Consider the following 18,945-nt stretch of genomic DNA (forward strand, 5'->3'; position numbering starts at 1 on the left):
GTTTTCTAGGCACAAGCCACATTCCAGCTGAATAGACAATTCCTTTATCTAACATATCTTTGCGATATAAGTATTAATTAAACTTCATGGTCATGCTTACATACATATATATACAATTGTATATGTATGCATTTGGCAAATTTATCATTTTGATGGGGATTACGAAAAGTATCACATGTTTACAATATGAAACAAAGTTGTTTCAATTTTCCGGGGGATTTGTTTTGGTTGAATTTTTTATGTTTTACTTTGATATCTTGAGTAATTTGAAAACAAGAAATTCATCAAATACCTGTGAAACTCATGGTATTTTGCATATTTGATAGATAGGAATTTAAGACCATTTTATAAATTGCACTTAAAATTAGATCTTTTTATCAATGACTCATATACTGATAAAAACAACCAATATTTCAATCAGTGTATATTTTAAATTTACCGCGTAATGATAAATAAAATAGATGGCAACACAGTGCTGAAAATTCTGTACGTTAACAGTGACTGTTAATTTCTTATGCAAGTCCGCTTACACTACGATTGGGGAAACGAAGGTTTGTGGAACACTGGATGTTTAATACATATCCTTGACAGATTCTGGAAGCCTCTATCCCTTTATAAGATTAACTAATGTCCATTCATTAAAATTTTTTGTTATTCTTGATACATATTTGGTAGCTTAGTTCATTTCATCACAAAAATCGAACAAAAGAACTTTTGCAGTGTAAACACCTATCCGCGTTTTATTTCCGATGACATACTCGATAGAAAACGTATCGCAGTGTAAACACACATAGTATTATTTTGTTTTTATTTAATTTTTGAAAACTGTTGTAGTCGTAAGAAACTAATAATAGCGGCTTTTGAGATAGATATAGAAGGATCTTTCATCATGTGGTTCACCCGAAATCTCAGCATTTCCATAAATGTCCTACAGAATTTACCCAAATCCATGCATTATGGCTTTATTGATTCCCAGTTTGGCAGAATATTATTGGGAGTCTCTGCGCCTGGAGACGATGGAAATCCAGGATTCATTTATTTGCTATACTTTGTACAAAAGGACGATTCCACTTCAATTGCAAAAATTGGAGAACATTGGCCCAAGGTGAAGCTGCAAGAAGATGATATTCTCATAGATAAATGGCGCCAAAAGCTGTTCTCAGAGGACAAAGAGAATCATCAGATTATTGAGGTGGCTGTCCATGGTACTGAATTCCAAGTCAAAGTGTGGAAGGCGTTAACTAAAGTAGAGACTGGCTGCACTTGCTCATATGCCCAGCTAGCGGAAATGGTGGAGCGGCCAAAGGCTGTGCGTGCTGTCGCCACTACAGTGGGACGAAATGAGGTTTCTATTCTCATACCATGCCACCGGATTGTGTCCCAGAATGGACAATTAAAATATGGCTGGGGTGGTCAGCTTAAAAAACAATTGTTAGACTTTGAAGCAAACTTGGGATAAAATTTCGATTTGAATGCATATTTTAGAAAATTGTTTTTTATTTATTTGATTTTTAGGTATTGAAATTCAGCATGAACCTAGTTATTGATGGTGTCCTTGGAAAACCAAATATGTATTAAAAATGCACTTTCACTTCTTGTATTAACTTAAAAGGAAATGGAAATGCATAACAGACTCGAGATTGTGCACATCTATGTATGTAATTATATCTTTTGACAGATCTCCTCTCTCAGATGCTACTTAAATTGTACCTAAAGATTAAACTGGGCGGGTTCCTATTCTCGATGAAGCAGCACGAAAATCGCCAGAATGGAAAGAATGGCCCACTATAAAAAGAAATCAAAAGTTGATACACAGAACTAATAAACCTCCAGGATGACTAGACTTACCTTAACCTTGGGATACTCGTTCATAAATATAGTAATTATGCCCACATATGGTAGAAACCCTCTAGCTCGCCCAACGATATCCTTTTTCGTTAGCCAGAGTTGTCCTGGCGCATAGAGACCTCGATCATCGACATTATTATTGTCACCCTTGGTCAGGAATTTGACTGTGCCATCTTCCCTGAAAGATTTAGAAAACAAATGTTATAGTAGAGGGTTTAAAAATCGAAAATTGAATTAAAAAGTCAAACTGCGATTGGATAAAAGTTAACACGTCTAACGAATGTGCAACAAACAAACCCCACCCCGACATGCAATTCGCTTAGCGTAGCTTACTTTTCATGCAGTTTGATCACACGATGCACTATGGGTATGTCTCTGCCCTCCACTTTGAATACCACAATCTCGCCGACGCGGACTGGCTCCTCCTTGTAGTTAGTGAGGAAGAGCAGGTCGCCGCGATGAAATGCCGGCTCCATGCTACCACTGAGGACCACAACAATTGGCGACTCACTGCCAGTGACAACCATCAGACCTTTCCATATCATCAGGGCCGATGACACGATCATCGCGAAGCTCAGTACCTGGTAGAGTGACTGTAAAATGCAAACGGAAAAATTGCATTACAATCTGCAAATCCCTGTTTCTAATAATTTCTCTCCCTCTCTCTCTCTCACACAGACCTGACGCTTGTTCATGCGATTGAAATCGCCCATCATTTCGTCGATTTGCAAAATGCTGGCTATGCCCATGGTGGACGTTGATTATATTTCTCCTAGTGTGATTGGAAGGAAATTATAAATATATTAACTAATTTAAGTGAGTACCACGAATACAAAAATGACGGACACGTAGCCGATAGTGATGTCCAAAAAAGTCGATAGTAATATCGATACTATTGATGGACCAAAATAGGAAAGGGAGAAATATTTCTTTTATTAAGAATATATAATAAAATTGGTCATGTTCATATCATTTAAAATCTAGAAGGAAAATATCAATATTTTCAAGCCATCCTGATTACACTAGAATGCAATTGTTTACTAAATTTAATAATAATTGCTATAAACTTCAATTATTTTATTAATCTGCTTCAATGGTTTATTTAATTTTAAACATTTACATTAATAGTTGTTAAAAATTATAATTGTCAACGCAAAGTAAAATTAAGTTGAATTTGATATCTACTTATTTTTCCCAGTGTAGCGATTTCGCCCCCAACAAAGTGCATACACGAATTCGCTCAGCTGATATCGACTCTGTTTAAACTAGAGATGACCGATATTTTTTTGTACCGGCATCCAAACAATTTTCCTTAATCTCTTGTTGAAAATATAATTATAATTTGTCTGCTAATTCGAGGCTGCCATGGGTGACAAACTTCTAGATTCGTCACAAATCATAAATGGATTGGCTGTGATCTTGTCCTTTTTTGTGGGCTACCGCTATGCCATATCCTATTCGCCAAAGCGTGAAGAAAGCGAAGCATGTGCTAAAATCGACAATGAGACTGCTGCAGGCAGCATGGGGCAAGCAACTACCTCCGCAGCAGCGGACAGGGTGAGGTTGAGAAAATAAATGTACATAGACTATTGGCCATAAGTACTTGAACTTAATATACATAATTTCCACATAACAACACGAAATGTTTCCAACTAAAGATCATAACATTTTAATAATCACCCAGTTCAAATACTTATGGCCTCTGGTGTTTGCCTCTGAACCATTTCCAACGTATATGATAAATAAAACATTAAATCCGCAGAACTTTGCCGGCTACAGTGAAAACTTCAAAATGGTTCTTGTTGTAAGGAACGACCTGAAGATGGGAAAGGGAAAAATTGCTGCCCAATGTGGTCATGCCGCGGTTGGTGCCTATCAGCAGGCTGTTAAAAAGACTCCACGGCTGTTGCGTTCCTGGGAGAACTGCGGCTGCGCTAAGATTGCAGTACGTGTGGAAAGTGAACCCGAAATGATGGCCATTAAGAAGGCGGCGGAGAAACAGCTGTTAAACACCTGTCTAATACGAGATGCAGGACGGACTCAGATCGCAGCGAACTCCAAAACTGTTTTGGCCATTGGACCAGCAAATGCTGTGGATATTGATCTTGTTACTGGCCACTTGAAGCTATTGTAAGCTACAGACATTGGCTATCGAAAAATTCTCAAAAGCAATATGTGACGTAGAAAACAAAAACATTTACCATTGTCATGTTAACGTGAAAAACAAAATGGAATTACAAAAAATACATATTAACTTAAATCAATCTATGACATATTAGAACTAGATTAATTATGAGTCCAAAAAGAGAATTTTTTACATGAAATATGAATATTATTTTCGTCCTTTTGGTGGGAAATATTTTATCATCCAGGTCTCTTTGTTGGTCCATTCTAAGTATTATCCTCTTCTGGAAGCTCCTCATGTTGCAATCAAATCTATGTACTAAATTATTTATCAATCAACAACTAGAAACCCTTTAGGTTTTGGTGAAAAAAGTTATATTTCCTAAAATAACATTATTCTTAATTCTATTTTCTTAAAAAGTCCACGCATAGTCATTATCACCTTGCTGCTCTTCTGATTGTGGGACAGGAGCAGGTGCTAGTGACGCCTGTTGCTGAAGCTCTTGGTTGGGCTGATATTCCAACGATTGCTGATGATAGTCCAGCATGGCTCCAGGCTGTGCACCAGGATCGTTGGATGAGTCCAAGAGATAGATTTGTGATTGCGATGACTGGGCCTGCATTTGGCGATGTTGATGATGAATGTCACCTTCTTCCAAAACTTCTTTTTTGATGCTTATCCGATAGGAATTGTCCTCCTCGTCACTCTCCGATATGTCCAGATCATCATCAATGCCCAAGCCATTGTCCACCATGGTGGCAGCAGGGGCAGCCGGTGCACCGGCGGACATCCCCATCGACACATCCTCAAGACTAGGCACTGTCAGGCCGGAGCTGGCGCCCAAATCTGGCGGATTATATTGCTGACCGTTATCATCTTGTACATGTGGCATAAAATCGGAAAAGGCACCCTGTGGATTCTCTGTTGTGGCATCTAGCCCAAGATTTTGACGCGGTTTGTGCATGGCCAGAAAATCAGATGGATCATAATTGGGATCCACATCCATAGATTCATCTGAAAGAGCAAAAAGAACAAAACAATAGCGTTAAAAATTGGACGAAATAAATAAAAAAAAAGGTTATTCTCGTTGTCGGGTAGGGATGGGGACAAGGATGGACTAGAGACCTTGCTGCTGTTGAGCATAGTAGCCGGCGCCAACGCCACTCAATTGGACCATAGCCTCAGCTGCCTGCTGGCTAACATCCTCATCCTGCTCCTCTATATATGTATGTGCAATTTTTTTGTATTTGGGGGCAAGTAAAAAAGCAAGAAGAATCGGAATCCAAATGTTCAATCTGATCAAAATTACATGGTCTAAATATTGAATTGAAATTTTACCTGCCATCTGCTGCGGCTCAATCTCAATTTCAGTTTTTATATTCTTTGGATCAATATAGTCCATGGCATCATTGGATGCTGCATTAATGCGTTCTCCTTGAACCAATATATTGGCAGCCGTATTCTCATCTTCCGATACCTCTTGGAAATCCTCCTCATCATCATCTTCATCGTCATCCGTTGAGCATTGAAGATCTATTATATAAATTTAAAAAGAAAATACATATATTAATAAGGCATTGAGAAATGTTTCAAAGAGATTAAAAAAAATATAGAAAGTATTAGTTGCGAAGAGAAAAATAAATTAAGGGAATTTAAATCTGCATGCAATACAAAAAAAAAAAACAAAATGGTTACACAACAAAAGTAAATTTTTTTAGCAAAAAACCAAACCAAAATTATAATGCAAACAATTTTAAACTAAAATATGATCAGTTTAAGATGTGTGTGTATGTGTGTGTGAGTGAGTGTGTAAAAGCATTTTTATAGGCAAGTGCATCCAAAAAGGAAGAAATATATATATTGTGTATATTTATAAAGTGGGAGTGACCCGCTAATACATATATGTAGTTTAGTTGGGCAATCCATTAATTAGTCCTTACCTTCATCCAGAAAGTAAGCTTGCGTTAGACTCATGTTCGAGGCAAGGCTATCCTTCCTTGGACGACCCCGACCACGCTTAACGGGATTTCGGGCTTTTACTAGAAAATAAAAGTATTGTTTTGTTGTATTTTTGGGCACACAAAAAAAAAAAACAAAAAATAATAATAAAGAAGTAACAAATTGAATTAATTTTTGGTATAGAGATTTTAAAGAGGGGAAAACATATTGAGATTAATGTTTTTATTGCATGTCATGCGTGACTACTATCTATATAGATTTCTGATCTATCCCAATTCCTTGATAGATTTAAGTTTTATTTGCTTCATCCTGTTTTTGTTCTTTTCATATAGGGTTTTCTGTTTCCAAATTCTAATTGCGTTAATATTCGAGGTAAATTTTACATTGCTGTTTATTATGTTAATATTATTTAAAAATCCGATTCCTTAAGCTTTTAGATTTAAATATGGCATTTGTTTCATTATAGGACATGTAGGTACTCAGAATCAGACAACAATATCAAGTAGTTTATATATATGTGATATGTATTAAAAGCCTAAAGTTCCGGTTAAAAAAAAAATAATTCTCGTTTGTTTTTACTCTGTGTAATAGCATTTTAAGCGGAGTCAATTATTACCACAAGATATGGTAAAACTAAGATAAACTATAGATTAATCAGAAAATCTCCAATATTAATTTAAAGGCGAAACACACTATTATGAGAATCATTCTAATATTAATTTTAAAATCAATTATTTATTCTAAATTGATTTAATATTTACTACTTCGATTCGTTTTTCATAATTTCATGCAATGAGATGCAATCTAGAAAAAACTTACAAAACTAATATTATACAATTACATAATATTGTATTTAGTAAGTGTAATTATATACTTTAATATGCCGAGTATATCCAAATTTATGTTGAAGGATTAAGGCAGAGAGGATATTGATTTGATAAAGTTGGCATATTTAAAATATATATTAATAATTGTTTTATTTTGTACTAGTTTTAACAAATGAGGCATATTTCAAATCAGTTTCAACATTAATACATATTCGGAACTATCTTTCCATAGAAGATTTTGTAAAAATCGATGAGTAATCTATGGGGAAACTTTTATTTGTAGTCAGGTCTGTGATTAGTAATAAGCAAAATTTATATATAAATTCTTTAAGACCATAACCGAATAGAATTAGGACTAATAAATGATTTCTATATATATTTTGATAGAGATATATAGAGAGAGAGAGACACAAATAGAGATAAAGGGAGCCAAAAGGAGAGATAAACAAATGTAAAACATGTGTATGTGAACCGTTGCCTGACATGGATCATAAGTAGATACATATGTATGTATATAGAATTAGCAGTGTAAAGGATTCAGTTGATTGGGCTAGCAATGACTTACCCTCCTCAACAGGATCACGTTGTTTACGCGGTCTACCGCGACCACGTTTCACCTCGCCGGTACCAGGACCAGGACCAGGGGCTTTTCGTGATGGTGCCGGGGTGTGCAGCAGACTACTATCTGCACCCATACTCCGGTGTATAGCATTAGAGGTGGATGCATGTCCAATGTTTCCCTCGACATCAATGTAATCGTCGCTTGGTGAACTGGCTCGACTGCCCCGACTGAAATCGTAATCATCGTTACCCCAGGCTTCCTCCAGTTCGGGTGCATTCTCACGGGCACGTTCCTGAGTCTTGGCTATATTCTCCTCCAGATGAGTGCAATGCTCAGCAAACTAAAAGCATAACAATTGGCTAGTTTATAAAGTACACGGAATATCATTGTTTGTCTACCTCTTCCAGCTGAGCGTTTCCGTATTCCAGAATTTTCTTGGCAAATTTCGTATAGCGCGAATCACTGCCATTATATTGCTCACAATTGGTGGCTATAAGCTCAATATCGGCCAAATATTCCGCTCGACTATGATATCGTTGAGCTGCAAAGAGGAAGAAGAAGGCATAAGAGACGGGTCAAGTTTTGGTGTAAAGTGTGCTTGTGTTACCTTCTATATTCTTGCCAATGGTTTCCAAATCCATGGGCCTCTTGATGACCGTGTAGTAGTCTTTGACTTGTTTCTTATTCACCGGCTTGAGGAAGGGCCAACTTTCGGTAAGTTGTTTGATTTGGGTATGAAGTTTGTCGAAAATAAACGACAATGCCACCTGATCGTCGTCATCCAGCAAAGGATTAATGGCCTTCTCTAGGCGCATAAGTTTATCCTCGCGTTCGGCCAGCAACTCATAGCAGCTGGAGAACATACGCTGGGCGGCCACTGTATAAGTACTCTGCGCCCCATTATAAAGCATGGAGTTATCGACAATTTGCTTCAGATCCTCCAAGAACATTTCGCGACTTGTATAGCGACGCTGGCGAATGTATTCCCGCATCGTTTGCAAATCCATGGGCTGGGTAACCACACGATAATAGTCAGGCACCCGTTTGGCATTTACAGGAAACAGAAATGGTGAAACATCTGGCATGGATCGCAGTTCATTCAAGATAAGTTCCAGGATAGAGGAGAGAACAACAACCGGATCGGTGCGTCGTCGATTAGCTGTCTTATTATGCCGCTGTAGATAATCACAATGAAGATCCGTGCCCAGGCGGCGCTTCTTCTTGCCCAGACCACCTTCGCGTGGAACCTTGAGAGTAAACTGACTGCCACCACTACGCCTCTTTGACATATCGTCGCCATGACGTTTAAGCACCTTGCTACTTAGAGTGACCTTAGTGCCATCCACATTGACCAGGTCATCATCATCGTTCATTGTCATTTCCTTCTCGCTATGCGCATCATCCAAATCGTCGTTGTCGTTGTTCAACGAAGGATTCGATTGCGAGAGACTGCTCTGCATTCCGGTGTAGAGGGGACAAGCCTTGTTTGTTCGCATGTGACCCACTTGGCCGCAAGCACCGCACTTCAATTTCAAATCTGGTTTCAATTTGAATTTCTTGCGGGATGGACTGACCTCCTTGTGACCATGATCACCGCGCTCCTTGTGACTATGACCGCCGCCACCAGAACTCTTGGGATCTCCCAAAGAGGTGGGCATGCCACCGGGCTGGAGTTTTTGGTTCTGGGCTAATTGGGCCAAACGTTCCCGCTCCTGATTCCTCTTAATGCGACGCAGCTGCTCTTGTATGCGACGCTTTTCTCGCTTCATTTCCTCCTTCTGCTGCTCATCGAGTGTGGCGAATTGTTTGATGAATTGCTCATCCTTGGTGGTTCTTATCTTTATATAGGCATCGATCACCGGCTGACGGCGCACTGTCTCCACTCGGGTATATTCTTTGCCATCGGCTCCTTTGAAGGTTCGAGTGATCTTCAATATTCTTCCCTGATTGTTGTTATTTAATGGCTGTTGATTGGCTGCCTCTTCCTTGGCTTTGGCCGCTTTTGATGCACCATCGCCATGCTCATCATCCAGTTGACGTAGCAGTTCCTGGCGCTCTTGCTCCTCCCGCTCCAGTGATAATTGCGTTGAGGTTTTCTTGTTGGACAACATATTCTCCAAGTTTTTACCCAACTCCTCTAAATCAGATTCCTCAGAGGCTGATGATTCGGCCTCATCGGTAGATAGCACTTCCGAGCTGGCCAGGACACGATTCTGAAGGTCAAAAATGCGTTGACACTCTTCCTTATAGCGTTCCTGATGCTCGGCTATAGAAAATCGATTGCCACGTGAGAACTTATCCATGCCCTCCTCACCAGCCTTGGCCTTTTCAGTGGATAGGGTGCGGACCACATCGATAACCTCCCAACGTGATAGTTTCTTAATTTCCTCCTCGGGAACTTTGAATTTTCTCAGCAACTCCTTGGCACGTTGGAGGGGCAAACGTCGTAAATCTGCATCAGTGCCCGTCACAGACCGTTTGGGCTGGGATTCTTGCTCCTCCTTGGTTTGCTGCTTATATTTGTTGTGGGATAGATACGATAAGTAAGATCATTTTGGGATTGGTAATGCTCAATATCTTACCGTTGGTTTATTGGGCACTCGCACATAGGAGAAACCCTCGCCACAGCCTGTAGGATCGGCGGGACCGCTCAGTTGCAGCAAACACTTGCCACGCATGGCCTGGATATAGGCACGAGTGGTATTCCAAGGCGCCACTTTGACCTCATCGTCCAGTTTGAGTTGAGCCTCCTCATCGTCATCTTCTTGAGGGGCAAACAAAAACTTCTCTCCATAACCGGCATCCTAATTGAGAGAATAAACGAATTAAGCAAGTTTAAGATACCATTTCACTCTGTGGGTCATCATTATCATTAATCTCACCTTCAAACGTTGCTCTGCTGCTATCATGCTAAAATATGCACAGCATTGCTCCGGCGAGACCATGGCACGAATTTCCTCTTCGGAGGGTAGGCGAAACTCTGGTTTGATTACCCACCAATTGGAGTCCATGCCCGTGCGCTTAAAGTCCGCACATTGTTTAAGACGTTTGCGTATGCTGCTCTCAGAATGGGCGGGAAAAGCTCGCTTAATGTCATCCATTCGGATGCGACGTGGATTATCGCGACTATTCCAGAACAGCCGATAGATAAATACCTAAGAAAAGGGAATGCAAGTATCCTTATGAAATGAGTTGCACATAACAAAAATTTAATACTACTACTACTAACCTGTAGAAAATCTCTGGTAAAGTTATTAGCCCTCTTCGAATTTGGTCCAGGAACCTCGTACAGTGGACACTCCTGGCCGACTGTAAAAATGGCATTTACTGCACGTATCCAATAACCGGATCGTGTACGTATAATTAGAAAATCATTGTGCGACATCTTATGCTGATAGATGGGAGCACGATACATGTTATTCTCTAAAGCTTGGATACACTGTCCCGGATGAAGGATGCCTAGGAATGGACTGGTGTGGGCGAATGCCACCTCTCCGTACACATAATGCTGTGGACCACTATCCTTTTCGGCTTTGCGTTTATAATAGTTTTTGATCTTGGAACACATGCCCACTTGATTCATTAGTGGAGGATGCTCCTCGCAGAATTCAGTCAGAATGATGTCGCCATCCTTGCCACTAAGATCCTCGGGATTGCGCATAAAGAATACATCTCCGCCACCTGAGGCAATACGTTCCACTTCGCGTTGCTTGGCTTTTTTCATAATTGTCTTGAGCAATGGATGAACCGGATGGGGAACGGTCTGGGCCATTGGACCATGGGAATATTTCTTCAATGGCGGACGATGGAAAGATCGCAATTTCATGGGTCCCATATGTGTGGGCACAAACGGAGCACGCAATTCCACCACAGGAGTAGAGTGCTGAATGAGATTACCGCCACCAACTTTCAGACGTAAAGTCGGCTCCGTTTTGGGTGTATAATATCTGTGAAATGATGAAAGCCATTTAAAATTCCGATATAGATTCTCTGAATAAAAGACAAAAATACTTACGTATCATTGGATATATTGAAAGGATCACGATCGGGACTTTTGGGTGGCGGTGGTGGAGCATCCTCTGCCAGGACATTGATCACACCCGCTTTGCCTAACAAAATCTTGGATTTCTTAACATGAGGATGCGGAATTTTAATCTTGGGCGGAGGCCCAGTGTTTTTATTTATCTTGGACGGATCGATGTCATCCGGGATTCCCAAAACAATGTTTTCATCATTTGGATCCAGTGTCAAAACCTTTGGCTTGGGCACTTTACTCATTTGCTGGGCATCCCATATGACCTCGTCCTCCCATTTGTGATAGATCAACTCCTCATTCTCCACGGGGAATAGACTGTACCAAGTATCATCTGCGGCCTCAGCTTGTTGTTGTGCCGATTGCTTAGCTTGGACACTATTCTGCTGCGATTTCTTACTAGAACCGGCAGAGTTTCCTCCTCCTTTGGTATTGCCGCCACTGGTGCCAGCATTACCGCCACCACCACTGCCGACGGGTAATGAACTTTTGCCCGGTTGACTGAAGGCTCCAGCAGTTCGTGAACCGCTGGAGGGTAGCCAGCCTGCAGCGTTTGTCTTTGAGTTAAGTTTCTGCATAACTTTGGCCTTGATATCATTGCCATCCCAGACCACATCGTCTTCCCAATGCAACTGGGAGACCATCAGAAAGGCATCATCCGCTATGGATGGGTCCCTCTTCTCTGCATTTTCATTCTCGGGACTGTTTACTTGATTCTTTGTGGTCTTGAATCCATAATTAAACCCCTCTCCAGAATCTGGGACTTCGAGCATATCATACCAGATCTGAGCCGGTCCATATCGCCAATCAGCCACCTTCGGTTTCTGATCACCATTTTCTCCATTTTCCGGACCCTCCTGGTTGTTAACATCTTCGCTATTCAAATCTCCAAGCAATTTGTCTTCGTCATCGGACACACAATCGGCGGGCGTTGGGTCAGGTGCAAAATGAAGATCAAATCCTTTGCCAGGGCGACGTCTTGGCTCTTCCGAGTCACTGGGTGAATCTGATCCAGCAGTAGTTGGCTAAAAAATCAAATTGATTTTAAAATGCGAATGTAAAAATAGCAGATATAATTACCTTATGATCTCGGGATTGATTCCGTTTGCGTCGTCGCTTTCGCACGTGCCGCCAAATTTGAGGCAAACTTGTGGGTTTCCCCGGACCAAATAAACGTGAAAAACGCAAAACCTTTTGTGGCCGAAAATCCGGAAAAAGTTCACGTACATCCACATTTTGATATTTCGATGGTAATATATCAGCCAAAGGGGTGTCCAGCTTGCGATCGGCATCTGGTGAATGCAAAAAGTTATATCTACATAGATAGATAATTATTGCAAGCATCTTGAATTACCTTTGGCATCCTGACTTTTGGTTTCACCACTAGCAGTGGTCTCCGTTTTAACAATTTCTTCGTTTACAGCGGAACGTGTGGGCGCACTTGGCGGCGGCATCAATTCCTTGTCATCTTTAGCTAAAAACGGATCAAAGTGTAACTGGTGATATAATTACGTTCAATTTTTCAAACATTGTTTCGACTCACTTGTTTTGGTTTCCACTTTGCAGGCAGGAATGGCGTCTTCTAGATCCACTGCTGACGAGGAAGACGCCAGTGACGTGACCTCCTCCACCGGGCAGTCTTCGGATAGCTCCGCAATATCTGAATAATCGATGGCGTCTTCTTGAGCTGTGATGAGACCATCTTCGTTTCCATCTGATTTTGCGTCTCCTTTGAGGGAATCAAAGTCGCCCTCATTTGTATTCGTCGTGGTGGTGTCCTCCTCAGCCTCATGATCGGTTATTACCTCATTTAGCATTGAGTTCAGGCCCAATCTGATAAAAAATTCGATTATTAACCTCTTTTTAATATTCGGCATTTGCCATTTCTCACTTTGACAGAGATCCAAGATTTTCCCTAAACTCGGCATCAAATTTTCCATTCCCATCATCATCATCCAATAGACGGCCATCGGAATCTATGTTTCCGAACAATATGCCGGTAAGATCCATACCCAAATCATCATCGCTGTCCATGTTTTATGATTTTGTAGACACCAGCAACACTTAAACAATTGAATTATTTTCTTTCTTGTAAATTTTTATCTTTTTCTCATTTTTCTTCTTCTACTTTTTACCATTGTTTCGCAACACTAACAACCAGTTGCCGCAAAATGACATTGCCGAACACTGACACAACATTCAATTCGCTCCGTCAAATTCGCTGAGTCAATTAAAAAAAAGTAAACCGCTAGCGGTTTAAAAACGCGTGAGTAAACCGCTAGCGGTTTAAAAACGCGTGAGTAAACCGCTCGAACATGTGAGTAAAACGCGCGAACATGTTCGAGTTCGTGAGTAATGTCGAGTTCGGCTCATCTGTTGCGGTTCGCCTCATCGGTTCGAAGTTCGATGCTTTTTTATACCCTTGCAAAAAGGGTATATTAATTTTGGTCAGAAGTGTGCAACGCATAGAAGGAAGCATTTCCGACCATATAAAGTATATATATTCTTGATCAGCACGACGAGACGAGTTCAAATCGCCATGTCCGTCCGTCCGTCCGTCCGTCTGGATCAACGCAAACTCCTCCTAGACCGTAAGAGCTACAGAGCTGAAATTTTGCATGTAGGCTTGTATATACTGCAGGCGTTGTATATCTCGGATTCAGCCGGATCGGATCACTATATCATATAGCTCCCATACAAATGGCAAAGTCACGAACAGTGACTTTTCTCAATAACTTTGTTATTTTCTGAGCTATTGTCATGAAATTTCATATTGGTGAATTAATTACACATATAAACGACTGTGCCAAATTTGATCAAGATCGGGTGACTATATCATATAGCTCCCATAGGAACGGTCTTTCGAAAACAGTGACTTTTGTCAATAACTTCGTTACTTTTGACGCAATTGCTTTCAAATTAAACATTTGTTAGTTTAATATATCTGTTAATGACTGTGCCGAATTTGATCAAGATCGGGTAACTATATCATATAGCTCCCATAAGAACGATCGGTGGAAAACAGTGACTTTGATCAATATCTTCGTTATTTCCTATGCTAAGATTGTAGGCCGTTCTTTCGCAAAGATTAGCCTTTTTAGATAAAACGTTTTTCTATTTTGATGGCTATAGGTAAGGAAAGAGTTACCAAAAAAGTTGCAAGGGTATACAAACTTTGACGCGGTCGAAGTTAGCCCCGGCCCTCTGGTTTCTTTTTTTTTTAGAAAATTCAAATAACCGCAATTTCCACTTTTAAGGCAGTAAGACAGTAAGATTTTTTTGTCAATTGTAAGGACTTGATATACTTATCAAACATTACCGTATCAAACATTACCTGCATTTTTCAAACTGCTCGCTGATAGACGAATTCGAATATCATACTATGTTGAAATAACAGGCAACAGGCATACAAAATGTACAAAATGGAAATGTTTGTAAATAATTTGCTTTTTATATATTTATGGGATATACGTATTTTTAAGACTCACATTAGCTAATATGCATTTATAACTAAATTTGTTAAATTTTAGTAATACAGAGATATTGGTTGCATGTCTGCCGTTTTCACAAAAGTTCAGTTCATTTCAGTTCGGTTTTCGTCCTCGTTTTGTATTTGGAATTATTTAGTATATTCATTTAAATCCTGCCATCTGGGCCGAGTCCTCGGAAAAGAAATCCAACGATTCGTAGTCGGTAAGCGTTTTGGAAAGAGTTTTCCAGGCTGCGGACATATTATTATATCACATTTGTGGCCTATACAACCTACACATCTGTTGCAGCTACAAGTCAAGCCTGGTTCGCATTTGCTTTCCTCCTGATAATTGTTACAGGACTCATTCAATTGCCGATAACAATAGTAGCGTATTGGACAATAACCGCCATCGATCGCAAAAAAATTACAGTCCTCTGGCGGAATAGTGGGTCCTATAGTGCACAGAACTCTTCTAGAGGGAAAGCCCCTAGGGGTGGAATTTATGAGATTGAATCTTAGAAAAAGTCACAATATATATTCTACTTACAGTGCCCGACTTTGTCGCCAAATTACAAAGAGTATTAGAAGTATTAGAAACCTTCTGCCCCAACGAAATTGAACTTGTGACTGCATTTTAACAATGCAGAGCGGGCCAAAAACTTTCTCTTATGCCGTATCTGAGACCAGTGCTAGCCCTTTTATACGCAAATTGTACCCCTTTTGCCAATTAGTGAATTAATTAACATATATTTGATGAATTTTTTCAAATTGCGCACTCAAGCATTAACTGACCCAAGTGTAGGTCAAAGGCAAGGCTCGACCAAATATACATTCATTAATTTATGACTAGGACTCGTGGCCTTTAAGACTGACAGAGTGCATAATTAATTAATGGCCAGAAGCAAAGCAACCAAGCATCTATGATAAGGTCAAGTGCAAGTATTTTTCCCAACAAAGGGGAAACTAATCCCATCTCTATTTATGATCGTGTTTGACATCCAAGCTTCCATCACTAAGCCTTACGTATATACTTCGTCAATATTCAATTCTTTGTTGGGGAATCACAGTCAAATCATTGTCAGCCAGGAACTGAATATAATAAATATTCGTAAGTATTGTGAGCATATTAATGGCATTGAATTACACATTTTATTCTGTTTAAAAGCTCAAAATGTTAAACTGGACAACGCTTTGCAAGCACATTGATGAGGCCGACAAAATCCAAAAAATGTCGACTGCTATTATTGAGAATGATCTGAAAGAAGCGGTGCAGCCCATGTTTCCGAACTTTTCCATCACTCTGCATCCATTTGGCTCACGCTTTTTGGGTACTGCTCGATCGAATTCAGATTTGGATATTTATATTAAATGCTGTCAGTATAGTGTGATGCAGACAGATACAGATAATCTAATAACTAAAATTTCCATTTATCATTATTTTTCTTAGATGCCGAATTTATCGAGCTCAATACCAAGTCCGTAATGGTTTCTAAGACTCTCTCAAACATTTCCATGGGCATTCGCAATTCTTCGAAATGGCTTTTTTTAAATCAATTTTTATGCGGTTGTCCCATTGTTGTCGCCAGGCATATATCTACTGGAATTCAAGTTGATATAAGTTTTATTAATGAAATGTCCTACAAACAGAATGTGCTGCTTAAATACATGTTTGAAATACAACCAATTGGTGAGTTAGATTCAGATAAATATTATGTTATTCCCTTATGACGAAATCCCAAACGATTTACAGCTCGTTATATGGCTATATATTTGCACCAATGGATCAAAATAACAAACATTAGCAACACAAGTCAAAATTTTCCTGGTTATTTGTTAAATCTTTTGGTAATTTTCTTTCTGCAAAGCAGTGGAAATCTACCCAGCGTTCGGAAACTGCAGGAAAATCTAATCCCGAATACTGGTCGTACGTATTATAGAATATTATTATTATTAGTCTCTTTTGTATTCTTTTATACATATCAACATATTGTAATTTTGTTTCTCAGCTTGGATTAGCGATTTCAATTTTTACAAATTGTCAAAGTTTTCAATGCAGAAAATCGAGCTAACTGCCAAAACATTGAAGGAATGTTTAAAATCCTTTTTTACATTTTATTCTGATTTTGACTTTGGAAATTATGTCATTTCTCCTTATTTGGGAATGCAAATAAGGCAATCTGAATTTATTAACCATATGCCGTTAGCGTAAGTGTTATTCAGTTTAAACTTTATTGCTTTCTTAAATCGTTAAACATTGCTGTTTACAGATTTCGCCTAAGACGCAACAAAAAGTATTGGGAAGTTTCAATGATTGTCCAAGATTTAATATACTTGACGATGAACAAGAGTTGTGTTTCGAAAGCATCTACTCTAAGTTTTAAACATTATTGTCAAAAGTATAAAAATACACTTATCATTTAAACCAGATAATGTGAAAAAATCTTAATAAAACAGCTTCCGAGTCTTGTCAGAAATTTGTGGCATGATCCGATTTTGCAAAACTTGTATCTGTTTGTCGTTTGGTTTAGCAGCTATTTCCCATATCGACACAATGAATCAATAAAAAGAACACAAACTGCCCTTTTAACCTTTGTTTTACTATCTCTGCTGATAAGCCAACTTAATTGTTGCAGTCGTTTGCTGCATTTTCTGACTGTTGCTTGTTAAAGGGGGCCCGAAAGTAAGGCGCTTGTCAATTGTAATGTAATGAATAGATAGGGGGTGGTTATTGAGGGATTATCAATCTTTCGAAAGCTTAGCTTTAAATTCCATCTCTTGCGCCAATCTGCCAGTGTGTTAGGTTATTGTAGGACCTTAGAGTGGCATCTATAGCTTAGACAGTATTCCAATGTCGTCGGTTGTAATTGAGCCGAGTAAGTGATTTGTTACGGTCTTCCAGGTAGAATGAAAACGCCCCTTAGCATGGGGATTTCTTTAGTTTTGCTTTGAAATGTTATGACTCACTCATAAAAGCGAAAACTGTTGCTAGCTGATAGCGAATTTTTTTTTTTATTTTATTTAAAAGTGGAACATGTTTTGCCACCAATTTCCACATTCCCTGCAAAGTAGGCAATATTTATTTCACCTAATATTTTTGTAAACACCCTAAAAAATACCACACTTTTGATACCCTTGCAGAGTGTATTATAACGGAGACGTTTCCGACTCCATAAAGTATAAAGTTCGAGCAGAGCCGATTTATATTGACTGTAACTTGTGTTCTATTTATCCGATTTGATTGAAATTGATAACTATATGATATACTAGTCCGATCCTGGCGTTTTTCAAATGGGATTGAGCCAACTATTCACAAAGTGCTCCTTTCTCTCGCTCTGTTGCTGATATTGTTTGAAAATTGACGCGTACGATGCGCAATACGTTCAAGTGGCCTACAGAAATGTTTAACGTAATTAAAGCGGAGAGCTGACCACCTCCCACCCCACGGACCAAGGGGCGCAGCCGTTTTTTGAACGATTCAGATTCGGATACAACTGAAAAAATAGACAAACACTATAAAATATTTCAGCTACAGTTAAATAAGAATAGTTTTTTTTAGAAAACGAAGAAAGTTAAATGTTTTTTTTGGTGGTGTTTTTCGATGTTTACCGATGTTTTTGTTCTACTTGTAAATTATGAGATTTGACAATTTCATTATATAAATGTTTAAAATTGTCTTGATAAAAAGTATTTTTGAACATGTAAACTTAAACGCAAAATAAAGCATATGTATATATTCTTGTTCTTGTTCCGTATGAATAGCTATATTTAGGAGGCTGGAGTTGGCCTGGAGTGAGCGCAATACTGCGATATTTTATTTTTTAATAGGATTTTGGCTTTGTACGGATCGTAAAATTTTTTTGACCATCACTTAGTTATAGTCCATAAGTACACCCAAGTCCCTGATAATACTAATAGGTAGTTTGGCAGAGGGCAAGATAGATAAATCCCTTACCCAGTCATATTTTTACCCATTTAATAAAGAAATTCAAATATAAAGAAGGTTTTAATACAAAACTTTGATAACCCCAATAATTATTCCATTGACAAATGATTTTCTGATATTTTTTCACATTTTCTTGTTTTTTATTATTATAATTATTAGCATTATTCTTAATAGCA

The 18,945-nt window shown here is 39.0% G+C and overlaps 5 protein-coding genes across 11 annotated transcripts; 3 read left to right on the plus strand and 2 right to left on the minus strand.

Annotated features, from left to right (window-relative positions):
- The first annotated feature begins 772 nt into the window (after nucleotides 1–772).
- Nucleotides 773–1,479, plus strand: LOC6646984 (bifunctional transcriptional activator/DNA repair enzyme Ada). Its single transcript, XM_002070754.4, has one exon. The coding sequence runs from the start codon at nucleotides 890–892 to the stop codon at nucleotides 1,457–1,459; it is 570 nt and encodes a 189-aa protein (XP_002070790.1). The 5' UTR covers nucleotides 773–889; the 3' UTR covers nucleotides 1,460–1,479.
- On the minus strand, nucleotides 1,478–2,721 carry LOC6648166 (signal peptidase complex catalytic subunit SEC11A). Its single transcript, XM_002070753.4, has 4 exons — nucleotides 2,529–2,721; nucleotides 2,182–2,441; nucleotides 1,849–2,026; nucleotides 1,478–1,785 (listed from the first exon to the last, which is right to left on the minus strand). The coding sequence occupies exons 1-4, from the start codon at nucleotides 2,595–2,597 to the stop codon at nucleotides 1,735–1,737; spliced, it is 558 nt and encodes a 185-aa protein (XP_002070789.1). The 5' UTR covers nucleotides 2,598–2,721; the 3' UTR covers nucleotides 1,478–1,734.
- Nucleotides 2,722–3,111: 390 nt separating this feature from the next.
- On the plus strand, nucleotides 3,112–4,172 carry LOC6648165 (probable peptidyl-tRNA hydrolase 2). The gene is made up of 2 exons (XM_002070752.4): nucleotides 3,112–3,405; nucleotides 3,611–4,172. The coding sequence occupies exons 1-2, from the start codon at nucleotides 3,214–3,216 to the stop codon at nucleotides 3,980–3,982; spliced, it is 564 nt and encodes a 187-aa protein (XP_002070788.1). The 5' UTR covers nucleotides 3,112–3,213; the 3' UTR covers nucleotides 3,983–4,172.
- Nucleotides 4,173–4,324: 152 nt separating this feature from the next.
- On the minus strand, nucleotides 4,325–13,487 carry LOC6648164 (transcription initiation factor TFIID subunit 1). 7 transcript variants are annotated; one of them, XM_002070751.4, is made up of 15 exons: nucleotides 13,246–13,487; nucleotides 12,898–13,187; nucleotides 12,709–12,828; nucleotides 12,435–12,646; nucleotides 11,337–12,379; nucleotides 10,551–11,268; nucleotides 10,204–10,476; nucleotides 9,904–10,125; nucleotides 7,929–9,831; nucleotides 7,720–7,862; nucleotides 7,325–7,661; nucleotides 5,914–6,012; nucleotides 5,312–5,506; nucleotides 5,099–5,191; nucleotides 4,325–4,987 (listed from the first exon to the last, which is right to left on the minus strand). In XM_002070751.4, the coding sequence occupies exons 1-15, from the start codon at nucleotides 13,386–13,388 to the stop codon at nucleotides 4,386–4,388; spliced, it is 6,393 nt and encodes a 2,130-aa protein (XP_002070787.2). In that variant the 5' UTR covers nucleotides 13,389–13,487; the 3' UTR covers nucleotides 4,325–4,385. The 7 variants fall into 7 exon arrangements, with proteins under 7 accessions (XP_002070787.2, XP_023034590.1, XP_023034593.1 ...); XM_023178822.2 differs by having other exon boundaries at nucleotides 7,929–9,834; XM_023178825.2 differs by lacking the exon at nucleotides 5,914–6,012.
- A 2,176-nt stretch (nucleotides 13,488–15,663) lies between these two features.
- Nucleotides 15,664–17,247, plus strand: LOC111519156 (terminal uridylyltransferase Tailor-like). Its single transcript, XM_047009386.1, has 6 exons — nucleotides 15,664–15,934; nucleotides 15,992–16,199; nucleotides 16,274–16,513; nucleotides 16,577–16,750; nucleotides 16,833–17,031; nucleotides 17,094–17,247. Exons 2-6 carry the CDS (start codon nucleotides 15,998–16,000, stop codon nucleotides 17,245–17,247), a joined length of 969 nt encoding a protein of 322 aa, XP_046865342.1. The 5' UTR covers nucleotides 15,664–15,934; nucleotides 15,992–15,997.
- The last annotated feature ends 1,698 nt before the right edge of the window (nucleotides 17,248–18,945 follow it).

The sequence above is a fragment of the Drosophila willistoni genome, chromosome 3R (assembly GCF_018902025.1).
Source record: "Drosophila willistoni isolate 14030-0811.24 chromosome 3R, UCI_dwil_1.1, whole genome shotgun sequence".
Lineage (NCBI taxonomy): Eukaryota > Metazoa > Arthropoda > Insecta > Diptera > Drosophilidae > Drosophila > Drosophila willistoni.

Coding starts and splice junctions, on each gene's coding strand:
- LOC111519156 (XM_047009386.1), top strand. CDS start 15,998: ATGTTAAACTGGACAACGCTTTGCAAGCACATTGATGAGGCCGACAAA. Junction 16,200..16,273: donor GGATATTTATATTAAATGCT/GTCAGTATAGTG, acceptor TATTTTTCTTAG/ATGCCGAATTTATCGAGCTC. Junction 17,032..17,093: donor ATTAACCATATGCCGTTAGC/GTAAGTGTTATT, acceptor TGCTGTTTACAG/ATTTCGCCTAAGACGCAACA.
- LOC6648164 (XM_023178822.2), bottom strand. CDS start 13,388: ATGGACAGCGATGATGATTTGGGTATGGATCTTACCGGCATATTGTTC. Junction 11,269..11,336: donor TTCAATATATCCAATGATAC/GTAAGTATTTTT, acceptor ATCATTTCACAG/ATATTATACACCCAAAACGG. Junction 5,192..5,311: donor TGAGCCGCAGCAGATGGCAG/GTAAAATTTCAA, acceptor ATACATATATAG/AGGAGCAGGATGAGGATGTT.
- LOC6648166 (XM_002070753.4), bottom strand. CDS start 2,597: ATGGGCATAGCCAGCATTTTGCAAATCGACGAAATGATGGGCGATTTC. Junction 2,442..2,528: donor ATCGCATGAACAAGCGTCAG/GTCTGTGTGAGA, acceptor TGCATTTTACAG/TCACTCTACCAGGTACTGAG. Junction 2,027..2,181: donor GTGATCAAACTGCATGAAAA/GTAAGCTACGCT, acceptor TAAATCTTTCAG/GGAAGATGGCACAGTCAAAT.
- LOC6648165 (XM_002070752.4), top strand. CDS start 3,214: ATGGGTGACAAACTTCTAGATTCGTCACAAATCATAAATGGATTGGCT. Junction 3,406..3,610: donor CCTCCGCAGCAGCGGACAGG/GTGAGGTTGAGA, acceptor TTAAATCCGCAG/AACTTTGCCGGCTACAGTGA.
- LOC6646984 (XM_002070754.4), top strand. CDS start 890: ATGTGGTTCACCCGAAATCTCAGCATTTCCATAAATGTCCTACAGAAT.